Below are 26,926 nucleotides of genomic sequence, written 5' to 3' on the forward strand. Positions count from 1 at the left end.
GCTCTGATGGGGACCCTGATGTAAGGAGGGCTCTGATGGGGACCCTGATGTAAGGGGGGCTCTGATGGGGACCCTGATGTAAGGGGGGCTCTGATGGGGACCCTGATGTAAGGGGGGCAATATTGGGGAAGATGATGTAAGGAGGGCTCTGATGGAGACCCTGATGTAAGGGGGGCTCTGATGAGGACCCTGATGTAAGGGGGGCTCTGATGGGGACCCTGATGTAAGGGGGGCTCTGATGGGGACCCTGATGTAAGGGGGGCTCTGATGGGGACCCTGATGTAAGGGGGGCTCTGATGGGGACCCTGATGTAAGGGGGGCTCTGATGAGGACCCTGATGTAAGGGGGGCTCTGATGAGGACCCTGATGTAAGGGGGGCTCTGATGGGGACCCTGATGTAAGGGGGGCTCTGATGGGGACCCTGATGTAAGGGGGGCTCTGATGGGGACCCTGATGTAAGGGGGGCTCTGATGGGGACCCTGATGTAAGGGAGGCTCTATTGGGGATGATGATGTAGAGGAGGACTCTGATGTAAGGGGGGCTCTGATGGGGACCCTGATGTAAGGGAGGCTCTATTGGGGATGATGATGTAGAGGAGGACTCTGATGTAAGGGGGCCTTTTTTTTGTTTTACTAAAGATTTCTTTTTTGTTTTAAATCATATTATGTTGATTCCAAGAACACCTTCATTCATTTGTTTTTTATAAATCATTTTAAAACCACGTTTTTTTATTTTTCTGTCCACACATATTATGTGGCCCTCGTAGTGGAAATGTGGCCCTTGTTGCAGCGAAAGGCTTGGAGTCCCCTGGATTCATCTATCACAGTAACCGCTCGTGACTCCTGAAGCCTTTGCAAGCAATGTGGAGACAGACAGAAGATCTTCTGTTGACTTGAAGATGTGTTGAGTCAGCGATGTTGGGGCCACATGACCGGTTCTTCATGTCAGAAGATTGGGAGCCCACCCCGCATTCAGGGGAAATGAGGATAGAGAGAAGTGCTGAGCACGGGAGGTCCCTCACACTGGAGGTCCTAGACCTAGACCATTAATAATTATCTCTTCAGTGCTCTCCTACTTCTGCTTAGAAAAGCATCTCGTCTTTTCTTCTCCTGTTTATATATTTTTCTTTCCCTCCGTCTCCCAGTTGCTTTCATTCTGTAATTCTCTCTCTCCCCCCCCCCCCCCCCCCCACAACTCCGAACAAGCAGCTATTGTGTGCTTCCAGTGTCTTGGAATTCAGCTCCCTCCACTCCAGGAATGTCCATCATGGAGAGGTTGTGCCACCACCTATGTGCTCACCAGTGTCCCACCTCTTCATCAGTGACTCCTCTCTTATCAGTGACAATTCTACACGGTTCTGTGTGCACACAGGGTGCAAGATGACACAGACATGAAGGTGTGAATGAGCCCGTAGAGTCCCCCCTTTGTCCTTCACGTTCAACTGCAGCATATATTTATTATATTGTCAAAAGTATTGGGACGCCGGCCTTTACACGCACAGTCTTAGTCTGTAGGGTTCAATATTGAGTTGGCACACGCTTTGCAGCTATAACAGCTTCAACTCTTCTGGGAAGGCCGTCCACAAGGTTTAGGAGGGTGTCTATGGGAATGTTTGACCATTCTTCCAGACGAGCATTTGTGAATTCAGGCACTGATGTCGGACGAGAAGGCCTGGCTCGCAGTCTCCTCTCTAATTCAGAGAATTAGATACGTTCCTCAACCCCAAACTCATTCATCCATGTGTTTATGGACCTTGCTTTGTGCACTGGTGCGCAGTCATGTTGGAACAGGAAGGGGCCGTCCCCAAACTGTTCCCACAAAGCTGGGAGAATGAAATTGTCCAAAATTGTCTTGGTATGCTGACGCCTTAAGAGTTCCCTTCACTGGAACCAAGGGGCCAAGCCCAACCCCTGAAAAACAACCCCACCCTTTGTAGCTATAACAGCTTCAACTCTTCTGGGAAGGCCGTCTACAAGGTTTGCTAATGGGGATGTTTGACGTTGTGCCATTGGCAATGGCGCTAGTGGCGGCTCCCACGCCCATGCGTGGGAGTGACGTAATCGCGGCTCCGGCCAGTCACAGCGCTGGAGCCATGATACCCGGAAGTCACTATAAAGATGGATAGATGGTGGTCTCGGAGGAGGAGAACGAGGGTCTCTTTGGGGGGTTTCCATCTCGGGTAAGTTATTCATAATGAGCTAGTATGCTATGCATACTAACTCATTATGCCTTTGCCTTGAAGGGTGTATTTTTTTTTTTTTTTTTTTTCGCTGTTGTTTGGCTTTACTTCCTCTTTAACAGCTACTGAGTTTAGCAGCAGTTATCAGCAGTTCAGGTTGGAAGCTTTTTTAAAGATAACCTCAGGAGACCCTCCAAAATGTCAACAATACAGAAAAAACATGTAAATTATTAACTATTTGAGCCATTCTGTGAGAGAAGAGAGTGCAGTGTGCTTTAACTATGTAGTCTCTCTCTGTCTCTCGCTCTCTCTCTGCCTCTTTCTGTCAGTCTCTCTCTGTCTGTACCATCTATCTCTCAGGCCGCGTACACACGGCGGACTGTCCGCCCAACTAGGTTCGTCAAACAGTTTGACAAACAGTCCGTCCAAAATTTGCATGAACGGACTTGACCACACACGACGAACGAACAGTCCGCTGAAAACTTGCGCGATGACGTGAACGGCACGTACGACGGGACGAGAAATTCGGCGTCCGATACACTGCAATGCAACCTTCGCCGTGTAAATTCTTTCTGAGCATGCGCGAGACTTAGTTTGCCGAGCAAGCCTACACACGAGCGGACTGTCCGCTGAAACACTGTTCAGCGGACAAAGTTGGACGAACAGTCTGCCCGTGTGTACACGGCCTCACTCTCTGCCTGTCTCTCTCTCTCTCTCTCTCTCTCTCTCACCCTCCCCCATTGCTGGCATTTCATAAACAATCCTTCCCACTGACCAATGTAAGGAACATTCTTCTCACTGATCACCAATGTAAGGAACATTCTTCCCACTGATCACCAATGTAAGGAACATTCTTCTCACTGATCACCAATGTAAGGGACATTCTTCCCACTGATCACCAATGTAAGGAACATTCTTCCCACTGATCACCAATGTAAGGAACATTCTTCTCACTGATCACCAATGTAAGGAACATTCTTCTCACTGATCACCAATGTAAGGAACATTCTTCTCACTGATCACCAATGTAAGGAACATTCTTCCCACTGATCACCAATGTAAGGAACATTCTTCCCACTGATCACCAATGTAAGGAACATTCTTCCCACTGATCACCAATGTAAGGAACATTCTTCTCACTGATCACCAATGTAAGGAACATTCTTCCCACTGATCACCAATGTAAGGAACATTCTTCCCACTGATCACCAATGTAAGGAACATTCTTCCCACTGATCACCAATGTAAGGAACATTCTTCTCACTGATCACCAATGTAAGGAACATTCTTCCCACTGATCACCAATGTAAGGAACATTCTTCTCACTGATCACCAATGTAAGGAACATTCTTCTCACTGATCACCAATGTAAGGAACATTCTTCTCACTGATCACCAATGTAAGGAACATTCTTCTCACTGATCACCAATGTAAGGAACATTCTTCCCACTGATCACCAATGTAAGGAACATTCTTCCCACTGATCACCAATGTAAGGAACATTCTTCTCACTGATCACCAATGTAAGGAACATTCTTCCCACTGATCACCAATGTAAGGATCATTCTTCTCACTGATCACCAATGTAAGGAACATTCTTCCCACTGATCACCAATGTAAGGAACATTCTTCTCACTGATCACCAATGTAAGGAACATTCTTCTCACTGATCACCAATGTAAGGAACATTCTTCTCACTGATCCCCAATGTAAGGAACATTCTTCTCACTGATCACCAATGTAAGGAACATTCTTCTCACTGATCACCAATGTAAGGAACATTCTTCCCACTGATCACCAATGTAAGGAACATTCTTCCCACTGATCACCAATGTAAGGAACATTCTTCTCACTGATCACCAATGTAAGGAACATTCTTCCCACTGATCACCAATGTAAGGATCATTCTTCTCACTGATCACCAATGTAAGGAACATTCTTCCCACTGATCACCAATGTAAGGAACATTCTTCTCACTGATCACCAATGTAAGGAACATTCTTCTCACTGATCACCAATGTAAGGAACATTCTTCTCACTGATCACCAATGTAAGGAACATTCTTCTCACTGATCACCAATGTAAGGAACATTCTTCTCACTGATCACCAATGTAAGGAACATTCTTCCCACTGATCACCAATGTAAGGAACATTCTTCTCACTGATCACCAATGTAAGGAACATTCTTCTCACTGATCACCAATGTAAGGAGCATTCTTCCCACTGATCACCAATGTAAGGAACATTCTTCCCACTGATCACCAATGTAAGGAACATTCTTCTCACTGATCACCAATGTAAGGAACATTCTTCTCACTGATCACCAATGTAAGGAACATTCTTCTCACTGATCACCAATGTAAGGAACATTCTTCCCACTGATCACCAATGTAAGGAACATTCTTCCCACTGATCACCAATGTAAGGAACATTCTTCTCACTGATCACCAATGTAAGGAACATTCTTCCCACTGATCACCAATGTAAGGATCATTCTTCTCACTGATCACCAATGTAAGGAACATTCTTCCCACTGATCACCAATGTAAGGAACATTCTTCTCACTGATCACCAATGTAAGGAACATTCTTCTCACTGATCACCAATGTAAGGAACATTCTTCTCACTGATCACCAATGTAAGGAACATTCTTCTCACTGATCACCAATGTAAGGAACATTCTTCTCACTGATCACCAATGTAAGGAACATTCTTCCCACTGATCACCAATGTAAGGAACATTCTTCCCACTGATCACCAATGTAAGGAACATTCTTCTCACTGATCACCAATGTAAGGAACATTCTTCTCACTGATCACCAATGTAAGGAACATTCTTCCCACTGATCACCAATGTAAGGAACATTCTTCCCACTGATCACCAATGTAAGGAACATTCTTCTCACTGATCACCAATGTAAGGAACATTCTTCCCACTGATCACCAATGTAAGGAACATTCTTCTCACTGATCACCAATGTAAGGAACATTCTTCTCACTGATCACCAATGTAAGGAACATTCTTCTCACTGATCACCAATGTAAGGAACATTCTTCTCACTGATCACCAATGTAAGGAACATTCTTCCCACTGATCACCAATGTAAGGAACATTCTTCCCACTGATCACCAATGTAAGGAACATTCTTCTCACTGATCACCAATGTAAGGAACATTCTTCCCACTGATCACCAATGTAAGGATCATTCTTCTCACTGATCACCAATGTAAGGAACATTCTTCCCACTGATCACCAATGTAAGGAACATTCTTCTCACTGATCACCAATGTAAGGAACATTCTTCTCACTGATCACCAATGTAAGGAACATTCTTCTCACTGATCCCCAATGTAAGGAACATTCTTCTCACTGATCACCAATGTAAGGAACATTCTTCTCACTGATCACCAATGTAAGGAACATTCTTCCCACTGATCACCAATGTAAGGAACATTCTTCCCACTGATCACCAATGTAAGGAACATTCTTCTCACTGATCACCAATGTAAGGAACATTCTTCCCACTGATCACCAATGTAAGGATCATTCTTCTCACTGATCACCAATGTAAGGAACATTCTTCCCACTGATCACCAATGTAAGGAACATTCTTCTCACTGATCACCAATGTAAGGAACATTCTTCTCACTGATCACCAATGTAAGGAACATTCTTCTCACTGATCACCAATGTAAGGAACATTCTTCTCACTGATCACCAATGTAAGGAACATTCTTCTCACTGATCACCAATGTAAGGAACATTCTTCCCACTGATCACCAATGTAAGGAACATTCTTCTCACTGATCACCAATGTAAGGAACATTCTTCTCACTGATCACCAATGTAAGGAGCATTCTTCCCACTGATCACCAATGTAAGGAACATTCTTCCCACTGATCACCAATGTAAGGAACATTCTTCTCACTGATCACCAATGTAAGGAACATTCTTCTCACTGATCACCAATGTAAGGAACATTCTTCTCACTGATCACCAATGTAAGGAACATTCTTCCCACTGATCACCAATGTAAGGAACATTCTTCCCACTGATCACCAATGTAAGGAACATTCTTCTCACTGATCACCAATGTAAGGAACATTCTTCCCACTGATCACCAATGTAAGGATCATTCTTCTCACTGATCACCAATGTAAGGAACATTCTTCCCACTGATCACCAATGTAAGGAACATTCTTCTCACTGATCACCAATGTAAGGAACATTCTTCTCACTGATCACCAATGTAAGGAACATTCTTCTCACTGATCACCAATGTAAGGAACATTCTTCTCACTGATCACCAATGTAAGGAACATTCTTCTCACTGATCACCAATGTAAGGAACATTCTTCCCACTGATCACCAATGTAAGGAACATTCTTCTCACTGATCACCAATGTAAGGAACATTCTTCTCACTGATCACCAATGTAAGGAGCATTCTTCCCACTGATCACCAATGTAAGGAACATTCTTCCCACTGATCACCAATGTAAGGAACATTCTTCTCACTGATCACCAATGTAAGGAACATTCTTCTCACTGATCACCAATGTAAGGAACATTCTTCTCACTGATCACCAATGTAAGGAACATTCTTCCCACTGATCACCAATGTAAGGAACATTCTTCCCACTGATCACCAATGTAAGGAACATTCTTCTCACTGATCACCAATGTAAGGAGCATTCTTCCCACTGATCACCAATGTAAGGAACATTCTTCTCACTGATCACCAATGTAAGGAACATTCTTCTCACTGATCACCAATGTAAGGAACATTCTTCCCACTGATCACCAATGTAAGGAACATTCTTCTCACTGATCACCAATGTAAGGAACATTCTTCCCACTGATCACCAATGTAAGGGACATTCTTCCCACTGATCACCAATGTAAGGATCATTCTTCTCACTGATCACCAATGTAAGGAACATTCTTCTCACTGATCACCAATGTAAGGAACATTCTTCCCACTGATCACCAATGTAAGGATCATTCTTCTCACTGATCACCAATGTAAGGAACATTCTTCTCACTGATCACCAATGTAAGGAACATTCTTCCCACTGATCACCAATGTAAGGAACATTCTTCTCACTGATCACCAATGTAAGGAACATTCTTCCCACTGATCACCAATGTAAGGAACATTCTTCTCACTGATCACCAATGTAAGGAACATTCTTCTCACTGATCACCAATGTAAGGGACATTCTTCTCACTGATCACCAATGTAAGGAACATTCTTCTCTCTGACCACCAATGTAAGGAACATTCTTCTCACTGATCACCAATGTAAGGGACATTCTTCTCACTGATCACCAATGTAAGGAACATTCTTCTCACTGATCACCAATGTAAGGAACATTCTTCCCACTGATCACCAATGTAAGGAACATTCTTCCCACTGATCACCAATGTAAGGGACATTCTTCTCACTGATCACCAATGTAAGGGGAATTCTTCTCACTGATCACCAATGTAAGGAACATTCTTCCCACTGATCACCAATGTAAGGAACATTCTTCTCTCTGACCACCAATGTAAGGAACATTCTTCTCACTGATCACCAATGTAAGGAACATTCTTCTCACTGATCACCAATGTAAGGAACATTCTTCCCACTGATCACCAATGTAAGGGGAATTCTTCTCACTGATCACCAATGTAAGGAACATTCTTCCCACTGATCACCAATGTAAGGAACATTCTTCTCACTGATCACCAATGTAAGGAACATTCTTCCCACTGATCACCAATGTAAGGAACATTCTTCTCACTGATCACCAATGTAAGGAACATTCTTCTCACCGATCACCAATGTAAGGAACATTCTTCTCACTGATCACCAATGTAAGGAACATTCTTCTCACTGATCACCAATGTAAGGGACATTCTTCCCACTGATCACCAATGTAAGGGGAATTCTTCTCACTGATCACCAATGTAAGGAACATTCTTCTCACTGATCACCAATGTAAGGAACATTCTTCTCACTGATCACCAATGTAAGGAACATTCTTCTCACTGATCACCAATGTAAGGAACATTCTTCTCACTGATCACCAATGTAAGGAACATTCTTCCCACTGATCACCAATGTAAGGATCATTCTTCTCACTGATCACCAATGTAAGGAACATTCTTCTCACTGATCACCAATGTAAGGAACATTCTTCCCACTGATCACCAATGTAAGGAACATTCTTCTCACTGATCACCAATGTAAGGAACATTCTTCCCACTGATCACCAATGTAAGGAACATTCTTCTCACTGATCACCAATGTAAGGAACATTCTTCTCACTGATCACCAATGTAAGGGACATTCTTCTCACTGATCACCAATGTAAGGAACATTCTTCTCTCTGACCACCAATGTAAGGAACATTCTTCTCACTGATCACCAATGTAAGGGACATTCTTCTCACTGATCACCAATGTAAGGAACATTCTTCCCACTGATCACCAATGTAAGGAACATTCTTCCCACTGATCACCAATGTAAGGGACATTCTTCTCACTGATCACCAATGTAAGGGGAATTCTTCTCACTGATCACCAATGTAAGGAACATTCTTCCCACTGATCACCAATGTAAGGAACATTCTTCTCTCTGACCACCAATGTAAGGAACATTCTTCTCACTGATCACCAATGTAAGGAACATTCTTCTCACTGATCACCAATGTAAGGAACATTCTTCTCACTGATCACCAATGTAAGGAACATTCTTCCCACTGATCACCAATGTAAGGGGAATTCTTCTCACTGATCACCAATGTAAGGAACATTCTTCCCACTGATCACCAATGTAAGGAACATTCTTCTCACTGATCACCAATGTAAGGAACATTCTTCTCACCGATCACCAATGTAAGGAACATTCTTCTCACTGATCACCAATGTAAGGAACATTCTTCTCACTGATCACCAATGTAAGGGACATTCTTCCCACTGATCACCAATGTAAGGGGAATTCTTCTCACTGATCACCAATGTAAGGAACATTCTTCCCACTGATCACCAATGTAAGGAACATTCTTCTCACTGATCACCAATGTAAGGAACATTCTTCTCACCGATCACCAATGTAAGGAACATTCTTCTCACTGATCACCAATGTAAGGAACATTCTTCTCACTGATCACCAATGTAAGGAACATTCTTCTCACTGATCACCAATGTAAGGAACATTCTTCTCACTGATCACCAATGTAAGGAACATTCTTCTCACTGATCACCAATGTAAGGAACATTCTTCCCACTGATCACCAATGTAAGGGGAATTCTTCTCACTGATCACCAATGTAAGGAACATTCTTCCCACTGATCACCAATGTAAGGAACATTCTTCTCACTGATCACCAATGTAAGGAACATTCTTCTCACTGATCACCAATGTAAGGAACATTCTTCTCACTGATCACCAATGTAAGGAACATTCTTCCCACTGATCACCAATGTAAGGAACATTCTTCCCACTGATCACCAATGTAAGGAACATTCTTCTCACTGATCACCAATGTAAGGAACATTCTTCCCACTGATCACCAATGTAAGGATCATTCTTCTCACTGATCACCAATGTAAGGAACATTCTTCCCACTGATCACCAATGTAAGGAACATTCTTCTCACTGATCACCAATGTAAGGAACATTCTTCTCACTGATCACCAATGTAAGGAACATTCTTCTCACTGATCACCAATGTAAGGAACATTCTTCTCACTGATCACCAATGTAAGGAACATTCTTCTCACTGATCACCAATGTAAGGAACATTCTTCTCACTGATCACCAATGTAAGGAACATTCTTCTCACTGATCACCAATGTAAGGAACATTCTTCCCACTGATCACCAATGTAAGGAACATTCTTCTCACTGATCACCAATGTAAGGAACATTCTTCTCACTGATCACCAATGTAAGGAGCATTCTTCCCACTGATCACCAATGTAAGGAGCATTCTTCCCACTGATCACCAATGTAAGGAACATTCTTCTCACTGATCACCAATGTAAGGAACATTCTTCTCACTGATCACCAATGTAAGGAACATTCTTCCCACTGATCACCAATGTAAGGAACATTCTTCTCACTGATCACCAATGTAAGGAACATTCTTCCCACTGATCACCAATGTAAGGGACATTCTTCCCACTGATCACCAATGTAAGGATCATTCTTCTCACTGATCACCAATGTAAGGAACATTCTTCTCACTGATCACCAATGTAAGGAACATTCTTCCCACTGATCACCAATGTAAGGATCATTCTTCTCACTGATCACCAATGTAAGGAACATTCTTCTCACTGATCACCAATGTAAGGAACATTCTTCTCACTGATCACCAATGTAAGGAACATTCTTCTCACTGATCACCAATGTAAGGAACATTCTTCTCACTGATCACCAATGTAAGGAACATTCTTCCCACTGATCACCAATGTAAGGAACATTCTTCTCACTGATCACCAATGTAAGGAACATTCTTCTCACTGATCACCAATGTAAGGAGCATTCTTCCCACTGATCACCAATGTAAGGAGCATTCTTCCCACTGATCACCAATGTAAGGAACATTCTTCTCACTGATCACCAATGTAAGGAACATTCTTCTCACTGATCACCAATGTAAGGAACATTCTTCCCACTGATCACCAATGTAAGGAACATTCTTCTCACTGATCACCAATGTAAGGAACATTCTTCCCACTGATCACCAATGTAAGGGACATTCTTCCCACTGATCACCAATGTAAGGATCATTCTTCTCACTGATCACCAATGTAAGGAACATTCTTCTCACTGATCACCAATGTAAGGAACATTCTTCCCACTGATCACCAATGTAAGGATCATTCTTCTCACTGATCACCAATGTAAGGAACATTCTTCTCACTGATCACCAATGTAAGGAACATTCTTCCCACTGATCACCAATGTAAGGAACATTCTTCTCACTGATCACCAATGTAAGGAACATTCTTCCCACTGATCACCAATGTAAGGAACATTCTTCTCACTGATCACCAATGTAAGGAACATTCTTCTCACTGATCACCAATGTAAGGGACATTCTTCTCACTGATCACCAATGTAAGGAACATTCTTCTCTCTGACCACCAATGTAAGGAACATTCTTCTCACTGATCACCAATGTAAGGGACATTCTTCTCACTGATCACCAATGTAAGGAACATTCTTCCCACTGATCACCAATGTAAGGAACATTCTTCCCACTGATCACCAATGTAAGGGACATTCTTCTCACTGATCACCAATGTAAGGGGAATTCTTCTCACTGATCACCATTGTAAGGAACATTCTTCCCACTGATCACCAATGTAAGGAACATTCTTCTCTCTGACCACCAATGTAAGGAACATTCTTCTCACTGATCACCAATGTAAGGAACATTCTTCTCACTGATCACCAATGTAAGGAACATTCTTCCCACTGATCACCAATGTAAGGGGAATTCTTCTCACTGATCACCAATGTAAGGAACATTCTTCCCACTGATCACCAATGTAAGGAACATTCTTCTCACTGATCACCAATGTAAGGAACATTCTTCTCACCGATCACCAATGTAAGGAACATTCTTCTCACTGATCACCAATGTAAGGAACATTCTTCTCACTGATCACCAATGTAAGGGACATTCTTCTCACTGATCACCAATGTAAGGAACATTCTTCCCACTGATCACCAATGTAAGGAACATTCTTCTCACCGATCACCAATGTAAGGAACATTCTTCTCACCGATCACCAATGTAAGGAACATTCTTCTCACTGATCACCAATGTAAGGAACATTCTTCTCACTGATCACCAATGTAAGGGACATTCTTCCCACTGATCACCAATGTAAGGGGAATTCTTCTCACTGATCACCAATGTAAGGAACATTCTTCTCACTGATCACCAATGTAAGGAACATTCTTCTCACTGATCACCAATGTAAGGAACATTCTTCTCACTGATCACCAATGTAAGGAACATTCTTCTCACTGATCACCAATGTAAGGAACATTCTTCCCACTGATCACCAATGTAAGGATCATTCTTCTCACTGATCACCAATGTAAGGAACATTCTTCTCACTGATCACCAATGTAAGGAACATTCTTCCCACTGATCACCAATGTAAGGAACATTCTTCTCACTGATCACCAATGTAAGGAACATTCTTCCCACTGATCACCAATGTAAGGAACATTCTTCTCACTGATCACCAATGTAAGGAACATTCTTCTCACTGATCACCAATGTAAGGGACATTCTTCTCACTGATCACCAATGTAAGGAACATTCTTCTCTCTGACCACCAATGTAAGGAACATTCTTCTCACTGATCACCAATGTAAGGGACATTCTTCTCACTGATCACCAATGTAAGGAACATTCTTCCCACTGATCACCAATGTAAGGAACATTCTTCCCACTGATCACCAATGTAAGGGACATTCTTCTCACTGATCACCAATGTAAGGGGAATTCTTCTCACTGATCACCAATGTAAGGAACATTCTTCCCACTGATCACCAATGTAAGGAACATTCTTCTCTCTGACCACCAATGTAAGGAACATTCTTCTCACTGATCACCAATGTAAGGAACATTCTTCTCACTGATCACCAATGTAAGGAACATTCTTCCCACTGATCACCAATGTAAGGGGAATTCTTCTCACTGATCACCAATGTAAGGAACATTCTTCCCACTGATCACCAATGTAAGGAACATTCTTCTCACTGATCACCAATGTAAGGAACATTCTTCTCACGATCACCAATGTAAGGAACATTCTTCTCACTGATCACCAATGTAAGGAACATTCTTCTCACTGATCACCAATGTAAGGGACATTCTTCCCACTGATCACCAATGTAAGGGGAATTCTTCTCACTGATCACCAATGTAAGGAACATTCTTCCCACTGATCACCAATGTAAGGAACATTCTTCTCACTGATCACCAATGTAAGGAACATTCTTCTCACCGATCACCAATGTAAGGAACATTCTTCTCACTGATCACCAATGTAAGGAACATTCTTCTCACTGATCACCAATGTAAGGAACATTCTTCTCACTGATCACCAATGTAAGGAACATTCTTCTCACTGATCACCAATGTAAGGAACATTCTTCTCACTGATCACCAATGTAAGGAACATTCTTCCCACTGATCACCAATGTAAGGGGAATTCTTCTCACTGATCACCAATGTAAGGAACATTCTTCCCACTGATCACCAATGTAAGGAACATTCTTCTCACTGATCACCAATGTAAGGAACATTCTTCTCACCGATCACCAATGTAAGGAACATTCTTCTCACTGATCACCAATGTAAGGAACATTCTTCTCACTGATCACCAATGTAAGGAACATTCTTCTCACTGATCACCAATGTAAGGAACATTCTTCTCACTGATCACCAATGTAAGGAACATTCTTCTCACTGATCACCAATGTAAGGAACATTCTTCTCACTGATCACCAATGTAAGGAACATTCTTCCCACTGATCACCAATGTAAGGAACATTCTTCCCACTGATCACCAATGTAAGGAACATTCTTCTCACTGATCACCAATGTAAGGAACATTCTTCTCACTGATCACCAATGTAAGGAACATTCTTCTCACTGATCACCAATGTAAGGAACATTCTTCTCACTGATCACCAATGTAAGGAACATTCTTCCCACTGATCACCAATGTAAGGAACATTCTTCCCACTGATCACCAATGTAAGGAACATTCTTCCCACTGATCACCAATGTAAGGAACATTCTTCCCACTGATCACCAATGTAAGGAACATTCTTCTCACTGATCACCAATGTAAGGAACATTCTTCTCACTGATCACCAATGTAAGGAACATTCTTCTCACTGATCACCAATGTAAGGAACATTCTTCTCACTGATCACCAATGTAAGGAACATTCTTCTCACTGATCACCAATGTAAGGAACATTCTTCTCACTGATCACCAATGTAAGGAACATTCTTCTCACTGATCACCAATGTAAGGAACATTCTTCTCACTGATCACCAATGTAAGGAACATTCTTCTTCTCACTGATCACCAATGTAAGGAACATTCTTCTCACTGATCACCAATGTAAGGAACATTCTTCTCACCGATCACCAATGTAAGGAACATTCTTCTCACCGATCACCAATGTAAGGAACATTCTTCCCACTGATCACCAATGTAAGGAACATTCTTCTCACTGATCACCAATGTAAGGAGCATTCTTCTCACTGACCACCAATGTAAGGGACACTCTTGGGTCTCATCCTCAGACGTACATGGCCCTGTCCTCCTCTGTGATTTTCCCTCAAACCTGGTGGTCCTCCGAGGGGGAGGGGTGATTGAGGAGGGGGTACTGTCAGGGCTGGGCTTAACCCTTCCTTCTCTGAGCTGGCCGCTCAGCTGTCTGCTAATTGCCAGCTCCTATCTCTCCATAGTGACTCAACTGTTGATGATATCCTGCTCGTCAGTCCTGCCTACTTAAGCCATCCAGTCCAGAGGAGATCTGCCTTCGCCTTGGTCAACATCACAGAGAAGATCTCCTGCAATCCTGTTTAAAGACTTGCTTTGCTGACATCCCTTCTGACTACAGATCCTGCTTGCTGTTTCACTACATTGATCCCTGACTTCTGGCTTGGCTGACTATCCGTTCCGGTTACTGAACTCTGGCTATGTTTTGACTACGTTTGTTTTTTTTACTTTTATTAATAAACAAGTGTGATTTAACTGTACTTCTGTCTCGGTCTGATTTCATGGTTTCTGACACCACCGATCTAAGAGACATTCTTCCCACTGATCACCAATGAAAGGAACATTCTTCCAACTGACCACCAATAGTAAGGGTCGGTTTTTTTCCCACTAACCACCAAATAATTAGCTTTAGCAGGGATTCGCTGAGATCTGAAAAGGGTTTCTCTGGCACAAAAAGGTTGAGAAAATTGAGTGTATATTGACACAGATTGCATTGCCACACGTTGTCATGCATAGAAAGCCGCTATTCTCCTGATATAAATGAAAGGTCGGCACTCCAGAATTCAGCATTCAATACTTTAGTCACAGCTTCATGCAGGTGGAAAGGGGCCCTGCTGTAAATGACGGGGTTTTTTGTCATGTTAATGGATCGTTCAGAAAAATGACGAGGCATTTGGTGTTTCCAATCACTTACTGACCTGATCCCAAACTACAGGGAACAAAACTGTGAATTGCTTGCGATGAATTATATACATCAATATTACACAATACAATATGAAGTGAACCTGGCTGTGTTTTATGATGTATGTACAGCTTGGGACGGGACATTAAAAAAAATGAAGGATTTTTCTTTCATGGATAATGTGTGGCTGCATTTGAAATCTGGCCTCCAGACTCACACAGCTCTGGATAGCATAAAACTGAATAATCGATTTTTTGCAACCCTCAGAAGGTCACCTGCCTTGGTATACAGAACACCGGTGAACTTTACTCCCAATGTCCCCGAGTCCTGACTTTCCTTTAAAAATTTGCATTTCGCTGGGCACTTCCGCCCCCCCCCCCTCCCCCCTCCTGCCCAGAACAATTTTTAGCTTTCGGCGCTGTCACGCTTTGAATGACAATTGCGCGGTCGTACAACACTGTACACAAATGACATTATTTTATTTTTTTTTATTTTATTTTTTTTAGACAAATAGAGCTTTATTTTGGTGGTATTTATTTACCCCTGGGTTTTTTTTTTTTTTTTCTAAACAAACAAAAACACACTGAAAATATTAAAAAAAAAAAAAAAAAAAAAAAAAAAGACTTCTTAGATTCTGTTATAAAATTTTGTAAATGTGTAATTTTCCTCCTTCAGTGATGTGTTCTAATGAGGCAGCACTGAGGGGCACAGATAGGCTTCACTGATAGGCAGCACTGATGAGGCAGCACTGATGGGCTTCACTGAATCCACAATAATTACTAATAGCTAAACAAACACAACGCAATGTGATCACCAATGTAAGGAACATTCTTCCCACTGATCACCAATGTAAGGAGCATTCTTCTCACTGATCACCAATGTAAGGAACATTCTTCTCACTGATCACCAATGTAAGGAACATTCTTCCCACTGATCACCAATGTAAGGAACATTCTTCCCACTGATCAGCAATGTAAGGAACATTCTTCCCACTGATCACCAATGTAAGGAGCATTCTTCTCACTGATCACCAATGTAAGGAACATTCTTCCCACTGATCACCAATGTAAGGAACATTCTTCTCACTGATCACCAATGTAAGGGACATTCTTCTCACTGATCACCAATGTAAGGAACATTCTTCCCACTGATCACCAATGTAAGGAACATTCTTCCCACTGATCACCAATGTAAGGAACATTCTTCTCACTGATCACCAATGTAAGGAACATTCTTCCCACTGATCACCAATGTAAGGAGCATTCTTCCCACTGATCAGCAATGTAAGGAACATTCTTCCCACTGATCACCAATGTAAGGAGCATTCTTCTCACTGATCACCAATGTAAGGAACATTCTTCTCACTGATCACCAATGTAAGGGACATTCTTCTCACTGATCACCAATGTAAGGAACATTCTTCCCACTGATCACCAATGTGAGGAACATTCTTCTCACTGATCACCAATGTAAGGGACATTCTTCCCACTGATCACCAATGTAAGGAACATTCTTCCCACTGATCACCAATGTAAGGAACATTCTTCCCACTGATCACCAATGTAAGGAACATTCTTCTCACTGATCACCAATGTAAGGAACATTCTTCTCACTGATCACCAATGTAAGGAACATTCTTCCCACTGATCACCAATGTAAGGAACATTCTTCTCACTGATCACCAATGTAAGGAACATTCTTCTCACTGATCACCAATGTAAGGGACATTCTTCTCACTGATCACCAATGTAAGGGACATTCTTCCCACTGATCACCAATGTAAGGAACATTCTTCTCACTGATCACCAATGTAAGGAACATTCTTCCCACTGATCACCAATGTAAGGAACATTCTTCTCACTGATCACCAATGTAAGGAACATTCTTCCCACTGATCACCAATGTAAGGAACATTCTTCCCACTGATCACCAATGTAAGGAACATTCTTCTCACTGATCACCAATGTAAGGAGCATTCTTCTCACTGATCACCAATGTAAGGAACATTCTTCCCACTGATCACCAATGTAAGGAACATTCTTCTCACTGATCACCAATGTAAGGAACATTCTTCTCACTGATCACCAATGTAAGGAACATTCTTCTCACTGATCACCAATGTAAGGAGCATTCTTCTCACTGATCACCAATGTAAGGAACATTCTTCTCACTGATCACCAATGTAAGGAACATTCTTCTCACTGATCACCAATGTAAGGAACATTCTTCTCACTGATCACCAATGTAAGGAACATTCTTCTCACTGATCACCAATGTAAGGGACATTCTTCTCACTGATCACAAATATAAGGAACATTCTTCTCACTGATCACCAATGTAAGGAACATTCTTCCCACTGATCACCAATGTAAGGCACATTCTACACGATAGGCAGCACTGATGAGGCTGCACTGGCGGGCATTGATAGGCTTCACTGATAGGCAGCACTGATGAGGCTGCACTGATGGGAACTGATGAGGAGGCACCGAAATGGTTGCACTGATATTTGGCACTGATAGGCACAGATAGGCAGCACTGATGAGGAGGCACTGATATTTGGCACTGATAGGCAGCAGTGATGACGCAGCACTGATGGGCACCACTAATGAGGCTGCACTGATGAGCACTGATAGGCTTCACTGATAGGCAGCACTGATGTGCACCGATGAGGAGGCACTGATATGGCTGCACAGATATTCTGCACTGATGGGCACAGATAGGCAGCAATGATGAAGAGGCACTGATGGGGCTGCAATGATGACCAGTGCTCTGATTATCTGTGTGCATATCACATGTCAGGGTTGCCAGTTACCGGCTCTCCTCTCCTCATGCTGTGACAGTGCATGGGGGTGAAGTACTGGCAAGTCTGTTTACCTTGTGATCTGACACAGCTGATCACATGGTAAAGGAATGCTGTGATTGGCCATTTACCACGATCTGTGATCGGCTGTACTCCGAAGGACACATCGATCACAGAGCACGCTGGATGCACGCCCCAGGGGGTGTGCGAGGGACGTGGTTCTGAGAGCTGTGCAGTAACCGTCTTTTGGCTATAGGACGGTGAAGAAAATGGATAAGCAAACAATTCCTATGAGCAATAGTGGGGCTGCCACTTCTGACCACCTTCTTAAAATGCTAGTTACCTGGCTATTAGGCTGGCCAAAAGTGAGTACACCTCGAAGTGAAAATGTCCAAATTGGGCACGACTTGTCATGCGACTTTGCAGTCCCAAGTCGCAGGACAGGTCGCACAAGTGTGAAAGGGGTCTCCCATTCATTTATTACAGGTGCTTACAGTGCCGGGACAAGGTCATCTAGACCCCAGGGAAACATGCCAAACTGTAACCCCCCCCCCCCCCCCCCCCCCGAGATGTAGCAGCATTATGCGTCAGCAACAAAATCCCCCCACAAAAACAATGAGCACTAATCTGCATGGTTACCCCCTAAGCATAAATCCCCCCTCCTCCAAGTACAAATCTGTGACCCTGGGGAAATCCCCCCTCTCAGCACAAATCTTTCCCCACCCTCCCATTCTCCCCCCCAACTCAAATGCCCCCCCTCTCAAAAAAAATCATCCCTCCTTGCACAAATCCTCTACGCCTAAAATTTTCCCTCCTAGTACACATCTTCTCCCCCCCCCCACACTTCAATTTCAATTTCCCCCTCCCAGCACAAATTCACCCCAAATCCCCCTTTATTGTACAAATCTTCTTCCCCCCCTCTCCCAACACAAATCTCCCTAAATCACCACTCTCACTACCCCCACCCCCAAATGTCCTCTCCTAGAACAATGCTTACCTCTTGCTGCCCACCAAATTCCCCCTTTCAACACAAATTCCCCCCCACAATCTCCTTGTGGCACCCCCCCCACCCCACCTCACATGATACCACAGTGCCCAGGCCAACCGCTGCTCCCCCTCACCCCTTGCCCTGGCCCTGGGCGTCAATTTACTAACACATGAGTTTCCGCACTCACCACACTGCATGGTGCAAAATTGACCTAAACAAGGGGTCAGGGACTTGTTTTCCACGTTTCTACACACGACGCATGGGAACACGCAGAAAACACGCAGTGCTTCTCATCGCACCTGCATGTTGTGAAAGGAACCAGAGAGTACAAAATGTTACCGGCTCCCAAGATATCTGGCTGGATGTAAGGCTAGGCTTGCTTTGCACTTGTTGAAAAGATATAATAAAACACTTTCTATGATCGATCTAAGAGACCTAAAGAGAACAGTGATGTCTACATGGGAATCTTCATCTTCACCCTCTCAGAAACACTGGAGGGTGCAAAATCTGGGGCAGCTCTGCATAGTAACCAATCAGCTTCCAGGTTTTATTATCAAAGCTCAATTGAACAAACTGAATTTAGAAGCTGATTGGCTACCAATGCACAACTGCTCCAGATTCTGAGCGCTCCAGTTTTTGGAAATCTCTCTCTGCGAGACTTCCCACCGCCACAATGAAGACTGGAAGCATCCATAGACAGCAGAAAGAAGTATTCAGCTCAGCCCTGCACTCTAGATGAGGTCTATGCCAGTCCAGGCTGATCAACCATGTCTCTGATTAGTATCTGTAAACCATTCCCATGTCTAAAACATCAAGCATGGAGAGTCACCTACCTGCTAGAAGAGAGGTCACAGCTTGTAGATGAGTGCAGAGGAGAAGCAGCAGGAAGGTCATCCTGAAATCTGATGGATGTCCCTGGAGGGGGATCCTGCCCCTGAAGTAGTCCAGGAAATCTGATGGCTGTCCCTGTAGGGGGATTGTGCTCCAGCAGTGGTCCAGGATCTGTCCTGAGTGTGCAGTGTGTCATCTATGGACTATATACAAGAAGGAGGACTTCTAGGTGTGTGCAATGTTTGTTATCATTTAGGAAGTTATTTATACACTGTTACTTTGTTGGGGCTGTCATGGTCAGTGGTCAGCCAGGTTGGGGCAGTGATGGTCAGTCAGGTTGGGGCTGTGATGGTCAGTGGTCAGGAAGGTTGGGGCTGTGATGGTCAGTGGTCAGGAAGGTTGGGGCTGTGATGGTCAGTGGTCAGGGAGGTTGGGGCTGTGATGGTCAGTGGTCAGGGAGGTTGGGGCTATGATGGTCAGTGAGGTTGGGGCTGTGATGGTCAGTGATCAGGGAGGTTGGGGGGTGTTATGGTCAGTGGTCAGGGAGGTTGGGGCTGTGATGGTCAGAGGTCAGTCAGGTTGGGGCTGTGATGGTCAGAGGTCAGTCAGGTTGGGGCTGTGATGGACAGTGGTCAGGGAGGTTGGCGCTGTGATGGTCAGTGGTCAGGGAGGTTAGGGGGTATGATGGACAGTGGTCAGGAAGGTAGGGGGTGTGATGGACAGTGGTCAGGAAGGTTGGCGCTGTGATGGTCAGTGGTCAGGGAAGTTGGGGCTGTAGTAAGCTGTGGTCAGGGAGGTTGGGGCTGTGATGGTCAGTGATCAGAAAGGTTGGAGCTGTGGTGGTCAGGAAGGTTGGATCTATGGTGGTCAGTCAGGTTGGAGCTTTGGTGGTCAGTGGTCAGGGAAGTTGTGGCTGTGGTGGTCAGGAAGGTTGGAGCTGTGATGGTCAGTGGTGAGGGAGGTTGGGGCTGTGATGGTCAGGAAGGTTGGAGCTGTGGTGTAAGGAAGGTTGGAGCTGTGGTGTAAGGAAGGTTGGAGCTGTGATGGTCAGTGGTCAGGGAAGTTGTGGCTGTGGTGGTCAGGAAGGTTGGAGCTGTGATCGTCAGTGGTCAGGGAAGTTGTGGCTGTGGTGGTCAGGAAGGTTGGAGCTGTGATCGTCAGTGGTCAGGGAGGTTGGGGCTGTGATGGTCAGGAAAGTTGGAGCTGAGGTGGTCAGTGGTCAGGGAGGTTGGGGCTGTGGTGGTCAGTCAGTTTGGGGGTGTAATGTGCAGTGGTCAGTCAGGTTGAGGCTGTGCAGTGGTCAGCCTTATAATCTTTTCCTATGTTCCTGACTCTTCTTCTGCATGTCTCTTGGTCACAGCTGAGTCCTCTGCTCTGAGCTCTGCTGACAGCTTTTCTCCAACCTCCCTGATCTTCTCTTTTGTCTCTTGTCATCTGTTTCTTGTCTGGGACTGTGAAGTTGGGAGACCCTCCTCCTGCACCCCAGGCTCTCCTCCTTTTCCAGCACTGCCTCCTGTCCTTCCCACACTCTCCCTGCTCCTCTTTCATCTTTGTCCCTCTCTACCGCCCCCTCTCATCACTCACCCCATCCCTCCTTCACTATGGGATAATATTCACTCCTTCTAAATTGTTTAAATCTATAACACTGATCCACAAACAAATCTCTATACTATGCACAAAGAAAATACATCTCACCCCTGCCTGCAGCTGAGGACATGCAGCAGATGTAAAGTCCCTCTATTCACACTTCCATCCAACCAGCAGACCTGTCCCATTGTAGAACTGGGGACTTGGGCTGACCTGCTGCTGCCATCTAGTGACCATGGTGTGGAAATGACATCAATACACTTTGGTAATAACTCTACAGCTGCATTACTTTTTTTTCAGTCTCAGTGTGCAAAATCTAAAGCCCCCCCCCCCCCCCCCCCCCATCCCCTTCCCCAGTCTAAAATGTGAAAAATGTAAATGTTACTTATCAGTGGGAAACCTGAGCCTGGGATGATGCACACAACCACCTTGATTAAATTAACTTCACATCACATCAGAGGTTCCCCCTTCACATCCAAGGTCCCTCCCCCCTTCACATCAGAGGTTTCCCCTCCCCTGCTTCACATCAGAGGTTCCCCCATTACGTGGGAGGTTCACCCATCACATCAGAGACCCCCTTCATATGAGAGGTATCCCATCACATCAGAGGTCCCCCCATCATATCAGAGCCCCACATCACATGATAGGTCCCCCAATCAGATGAGAGGTCCCCCATCACCTCTGAACTCCCATCACATTAGAGGTCTCCCATCACATCTGAACCCCCCCCCCCCCATCAAACCCCCCCTTTACATCAGAGGTCCCTCCATCACATCAGAGCCCCCGTCACATCAGAGATTCCCCCATCACACCAGAATCCCCCTTCACATGAGAGGTCCCACATCACATCAGAGGTTCCCCCTTCACATCCGAGCCCCCCTTCACATGAGAGGTCCCCCATCACATCAGAGGTTCACCCATCACATCAGAGGTCCCTCCATCACATCAGAGCCCCCTGTCACATCAGAGGTTCCCCCATCACATCAGAATCCCCCTTCACATGAGAGGTCCCACATCACATCAGAGGTTCCCCCTTCACATCAGAGTTCCCTCCATCACATCAGAGCCCCCCATCACATCAGAGGTTCCCCCTTCACATCCGAGCCCCCCTTCACATGAGAGGTTCCCCCATCACATCAGAATCCCCCTTCACATGAGAGGTCCCCCATCACATCAGAGATTCCCCCATCACATCAGAGGTCCTTCCATCACATCAGAGCCCCCCGTCACATCAGAGGTTCCCCCTTCACATCCGAGCCCCCCTTCACATGAGAGGTCCCCCATCACATCAGAGGTTCCCCCATCACATCAGAGGTCCCTCCATCACATCAGAGCCCCCGTCACATCAGAGGTTCCCCCGTCAAATCAGAGGTTCCCCCGTCACATCAGAGGTTCCCCCATCACATCAGAGCCCACGTCACATCAGAGGTTCCCCCGTCAAATCAGAGGTTCCCCCGTCAAATCAGAGGTTCCCCCGTCACATCAGAGGTTCCCCCATCACATCAGAGCCCACGTCACATCAGAGGTTCCCCCATCACATCAGAGCCCACATCACATCAGAGGTTCCCCCGTCACATCAGAGGTTCCCCCATCACATCTGAACCCCCCCTTCCATCAGACCCCCCCTTCACATGAGAGGTTCCCCATTACATCAGAGCCCCCTTCACATCAGAGGTTCCCCCATCACATCAGAATCCATCTTCACATGAGAGGTCCCACATCACATCAGAGGTTCCCCCATCACATCAGAATCCCCCTTCACATGAGAGGTCCCCCATCACATTAGAGGTTCACCCATCACATCTGAACCCCCCCCTTCCATCAGACCCCCCTTCACATGAGAGGTTCCCCATCACATCAGAGGCCCCTTCACATCAGAGGTTCCCCCATCACATCAGAGCCCTCCTTCACATCAGAGGTCCCTCCATCACATAAGAGCCCCCCGCCACATCAGAGGTTCCCCCATCACATCAGAATCCCCCTTCACACGAAAGGTCCCCCCATCACATCAGAGGTTCCCTCATCATATCAGAGCCTCCCTTCACATGAGAGGACCCCCAATCACATGAGAGGTTCCCCCTTCACACCAGAGCCCCCCCCCCTTCACACCAAAGGTCCCCCATCACATCAGAGTGACACATTACAAGAGAGGTCCCCCAATCACATGAGAGGTCCTCCAATTAGATGAGAGGTTCCCCATTCACATCAAAGGTTTCCCTATTACATCAGAGGTTCCCCCATTACATCAGAGTTCCCCCCATCATATCAGAGCCCCACATCACATGATAGGTCCCCCAATCAGATGAGAGATCCCCCATCACATCAGAGGTCCCCCCATCATATCAGAGCCCCACATCACATGATAAGTCCCCCAATCACATTAGAGGTCCCCCAATCATATCAGAGCCCAGAGCCCCCCTTCTCATGAAAGTTCCCTCTATCTTATCAAATCCCCCCTTCATATCAGAGCCCCCCATTACATTAGAGCCCCCCATCAAGAGTCCCTACTTCATGTCAGAAGCCTCAATCTCAGAAGAGGTCCATCACAGTGGTGTAGTAGTTTGAACTTTCGCCTTGCAGAAAAAGGGTCATTGGTGCCTGCATGGATTTCCTCCGGGTGCTCCAGTTTCCTCCTACACAAAGACATGCTGGGAGGGTGATTGGCTCCTGTCTACATTGGCCCCATTATGTGTATGTATGGATGTGAGTAAGGGACCTTAGATTGTAAGCTCCTCGAGGGCGGCGACTGATGTGAATGTATAATATATATGTAAAGCACTGCGTAAATTGACAGTGCTATATAAGTAATAAATAAATGAATTCTTCATGTCAGAGTTCCACCATGATCTACATGATATACATCAGAGCCCCCCGTCCCCATCCCCCATCACACCAGAATCCCTGACATATATCAGAGCCCCCCCATCACATCAGAATCCCCCATCACCACAGAGTCACCCATCTCTGATTCAGGGCAAACTGGGTCTCATGCTATTGACGCTCTGGGAAAAGCCAAGGTTGGGAAACACTGCTCTAGACCAGCACTTCCCAACCTACTATCTCCTACCTGAGGGGCCACAGGGGAAGCTGACAATCGCTGTAGTAGTCGCTGCTACTACAGTAGTAGCTGTTACCTTCCAGGTCCTGTGTTGTGCAGCTTCCCCTCTGCTCACTGACCACAGGAAGTCACTTGCTTGGCAACACTGCCATTCACAGAACATCATGGATTATTTAATGAATATAAGGGCCGGTGATGTCATAATCTCCACCCTGTCTAATAACAGACCACTTTGTATTCATTAAAAAAAAAAATAATAATACAAGCAATTCTGTGAATGGAGGCAGTGCCTAAAAAGGACACTGACACTCATTTATATCAGTCTCTGATCTATTTTATCTTTATTTATTTGTTTTTCAGCAGACTCTTTTGTTTACACAGATGTGTCCCCTGTACTGAGAAAAGGATACATTTCCTTCCCTGTGAGGAAAAAAAAGATACAATGTATCTTTTTACAGAGGGGGGGGGGGGGGACATGTATAATAATAATCGTTAACCACTTTCAGACCGGACCATTTTGCTGGCTTAAGACCACTTTTTTGCAATTCGGCACTGCGTCGCTTTAACTGACAATTGCGCGGTCGTGCGACGTGGCTCCCAAACAAAATTGATGTCCTTTTTTTCCCACAAATAGAGCTTTCTTTTGGTGGTATTTGATCACCTCTTCGGTTTTTATTTTTTGCGCTATAAACAAAAATAGAGCGACAATTTTGAAAAAAACACATTATTTTTAACTTTTTGCTATAATAAATATCCCCCAAAAATATATAAAAAAACGTTTTTTTTTCCCTCAGTTTAGGCCGATACGTATTCTTCTACATATTTTTGGTTAAAAAAAAATCGAGAAATCGAAAAAAAAGAGATTATTGATTGGTTTGTGCAAAATTTATAGCGTTTACAAAATAGGGGATAGTTTTATGGCATTTTTATTCATATTTTCTTTTTACTAGTAGATCAGCGATTTTTATTGTGACTGCGACATTATGGCGGACACATCGGACATTTTTGTCACATTTTTGGGGCCATTGTCATTTATACAGCAATCAGTGCTATACAAATGCAGTGATTCCTGTGTAAATGACACTGGCAGTGAAGGGGTTAACCAGGGAGTGGCAGTGTAGGGGTTAAGTGTGTCCTAGGGGCGTGTTACTAACTGTGGGGGGGCGTGGCTGTGTATTAGTGAACACTGATCTCTGGTCCAATCACAGGGAGCAGAGATCAGTGTTACTTGTTGCTAGGCAGAACGGGGAGATGCTGTTTACATCGGCATCTCCCAGTTCAGCCTCCCCATGAGACGATCACGGGTATCCCTGCGGCGATCGAGTCCTCGGGACCCTGACCGGCACGCCGTCGGCGCGCACGCAATGGCAGGGCAGCAATTACGGGTGGCAGTGACTTACATATGCCTTCGTTTCTGCATGCGAACACAGAGGGACGGGGGCACTTTACACACACACATATATATATTTTTTTGTTTCTCTTATTTATTTTATTTTATTTTTACACTGTCTCTTTAAGTTTATTTTTTCAGAGACCGCAAAATCCCTCCTTTGCATTTAAAATCATTCAGAACGCTAAGTTTGTCAGTTTTGCGTGCTGTCATTTTTTAAAATTTGGCGCCTTTAAGTCTCCAGTAAACCAGAAGTGATGTCATGACATGTCATGACATCTCTTCCCGGTTATTAGATCTGAGACCCGATTAAAGCCGATTCCAAATTTGTTTGGGTCTCCGACCAGCCAGGGGTCATGCCCGCTGGTCGCTCGGGCCTCCTGGCGTCAGACGGACGAGGGAGACTGACCTTAAAGTGGAGCTCCAGCCAAAAGTGGAACTTTCATTTGTACCCCCCCCCCCCCCACCGGTGCCACAATTGGCATCTTTTGGGGGGGAGGAGGGACAGGATACCCGTCTTTGGGTATCCTGTTCCCACTTCCGGGAGTCCAGGCTGTGGCCGCGTGACATCACCATGGGGCTCCCTCCTCCTCTCCCTGTCACCGGGCCATAAGGAGAGAGGAGCGGAGCCTTGCGCATGCGCAGTAGGGTTCCTGGCGTGAAGCCGTCAGGCTACACTGCTGGGTACCCTTACCCGCAATGGCGACGGCAGCACCTGACAGCTGATGGAAACACCGCTTTAAGTTAGGAGGCAGGGGGAAGGAAAAGCTGGGCCATTGCTTCTCCTCCCAGTTGAACAGAAAGTGTGTCCTGAGACCCGATTGGGTCTCAAGACCTGCTTCCTGATTGGCCGGGAGGTGAATCAGGAA

General features: G+C 44.9%; 1 protein-coding gene across 1 annotated transcript in view; it reads right to left on the bottom strand.

The window, feature by feature from the left end:
- Window positions 1-21,509, bottom strand: part of ADAMTS7 (ADAM metallopeptidase with thrombospondin type 1 motif 7) — a 240,528-nt gene extending 219,019 nt beyond the window's left edge. The window contains exon 1 of the mRNA XM_077472765.1: window positions 20,025-21,509. Within this exon, the coding sequence (XP_077328891.1) occupies window positions 20,025-20,085 (61 nt within the window). The 5' untranslated portion in view covers window positions 20,086-21,509. The remainder of the gene's footprint in view (window positions 1-20,024) is intronic.
- Between the last annotated feature and the right edge of the window lie 5,417 nt (window positions 21,510-26,926).

This window comes from Lithobates pipiens, unplaced genomic scaffold (genome assembly GCF_037356315.1).
Source record: "Lithobates pipiens isolate NorthernLeopardFrog02 unplaced genomic scaffold, aLitPip1_a1.2 Scaffold_8, whole genome shotgun sequence".
Lineage (NCBI taxonomy): Eukaryota > Metazoa > Chordata > Amphibia > Anura > Ranidae > Lithobates > Lithobates pipiens.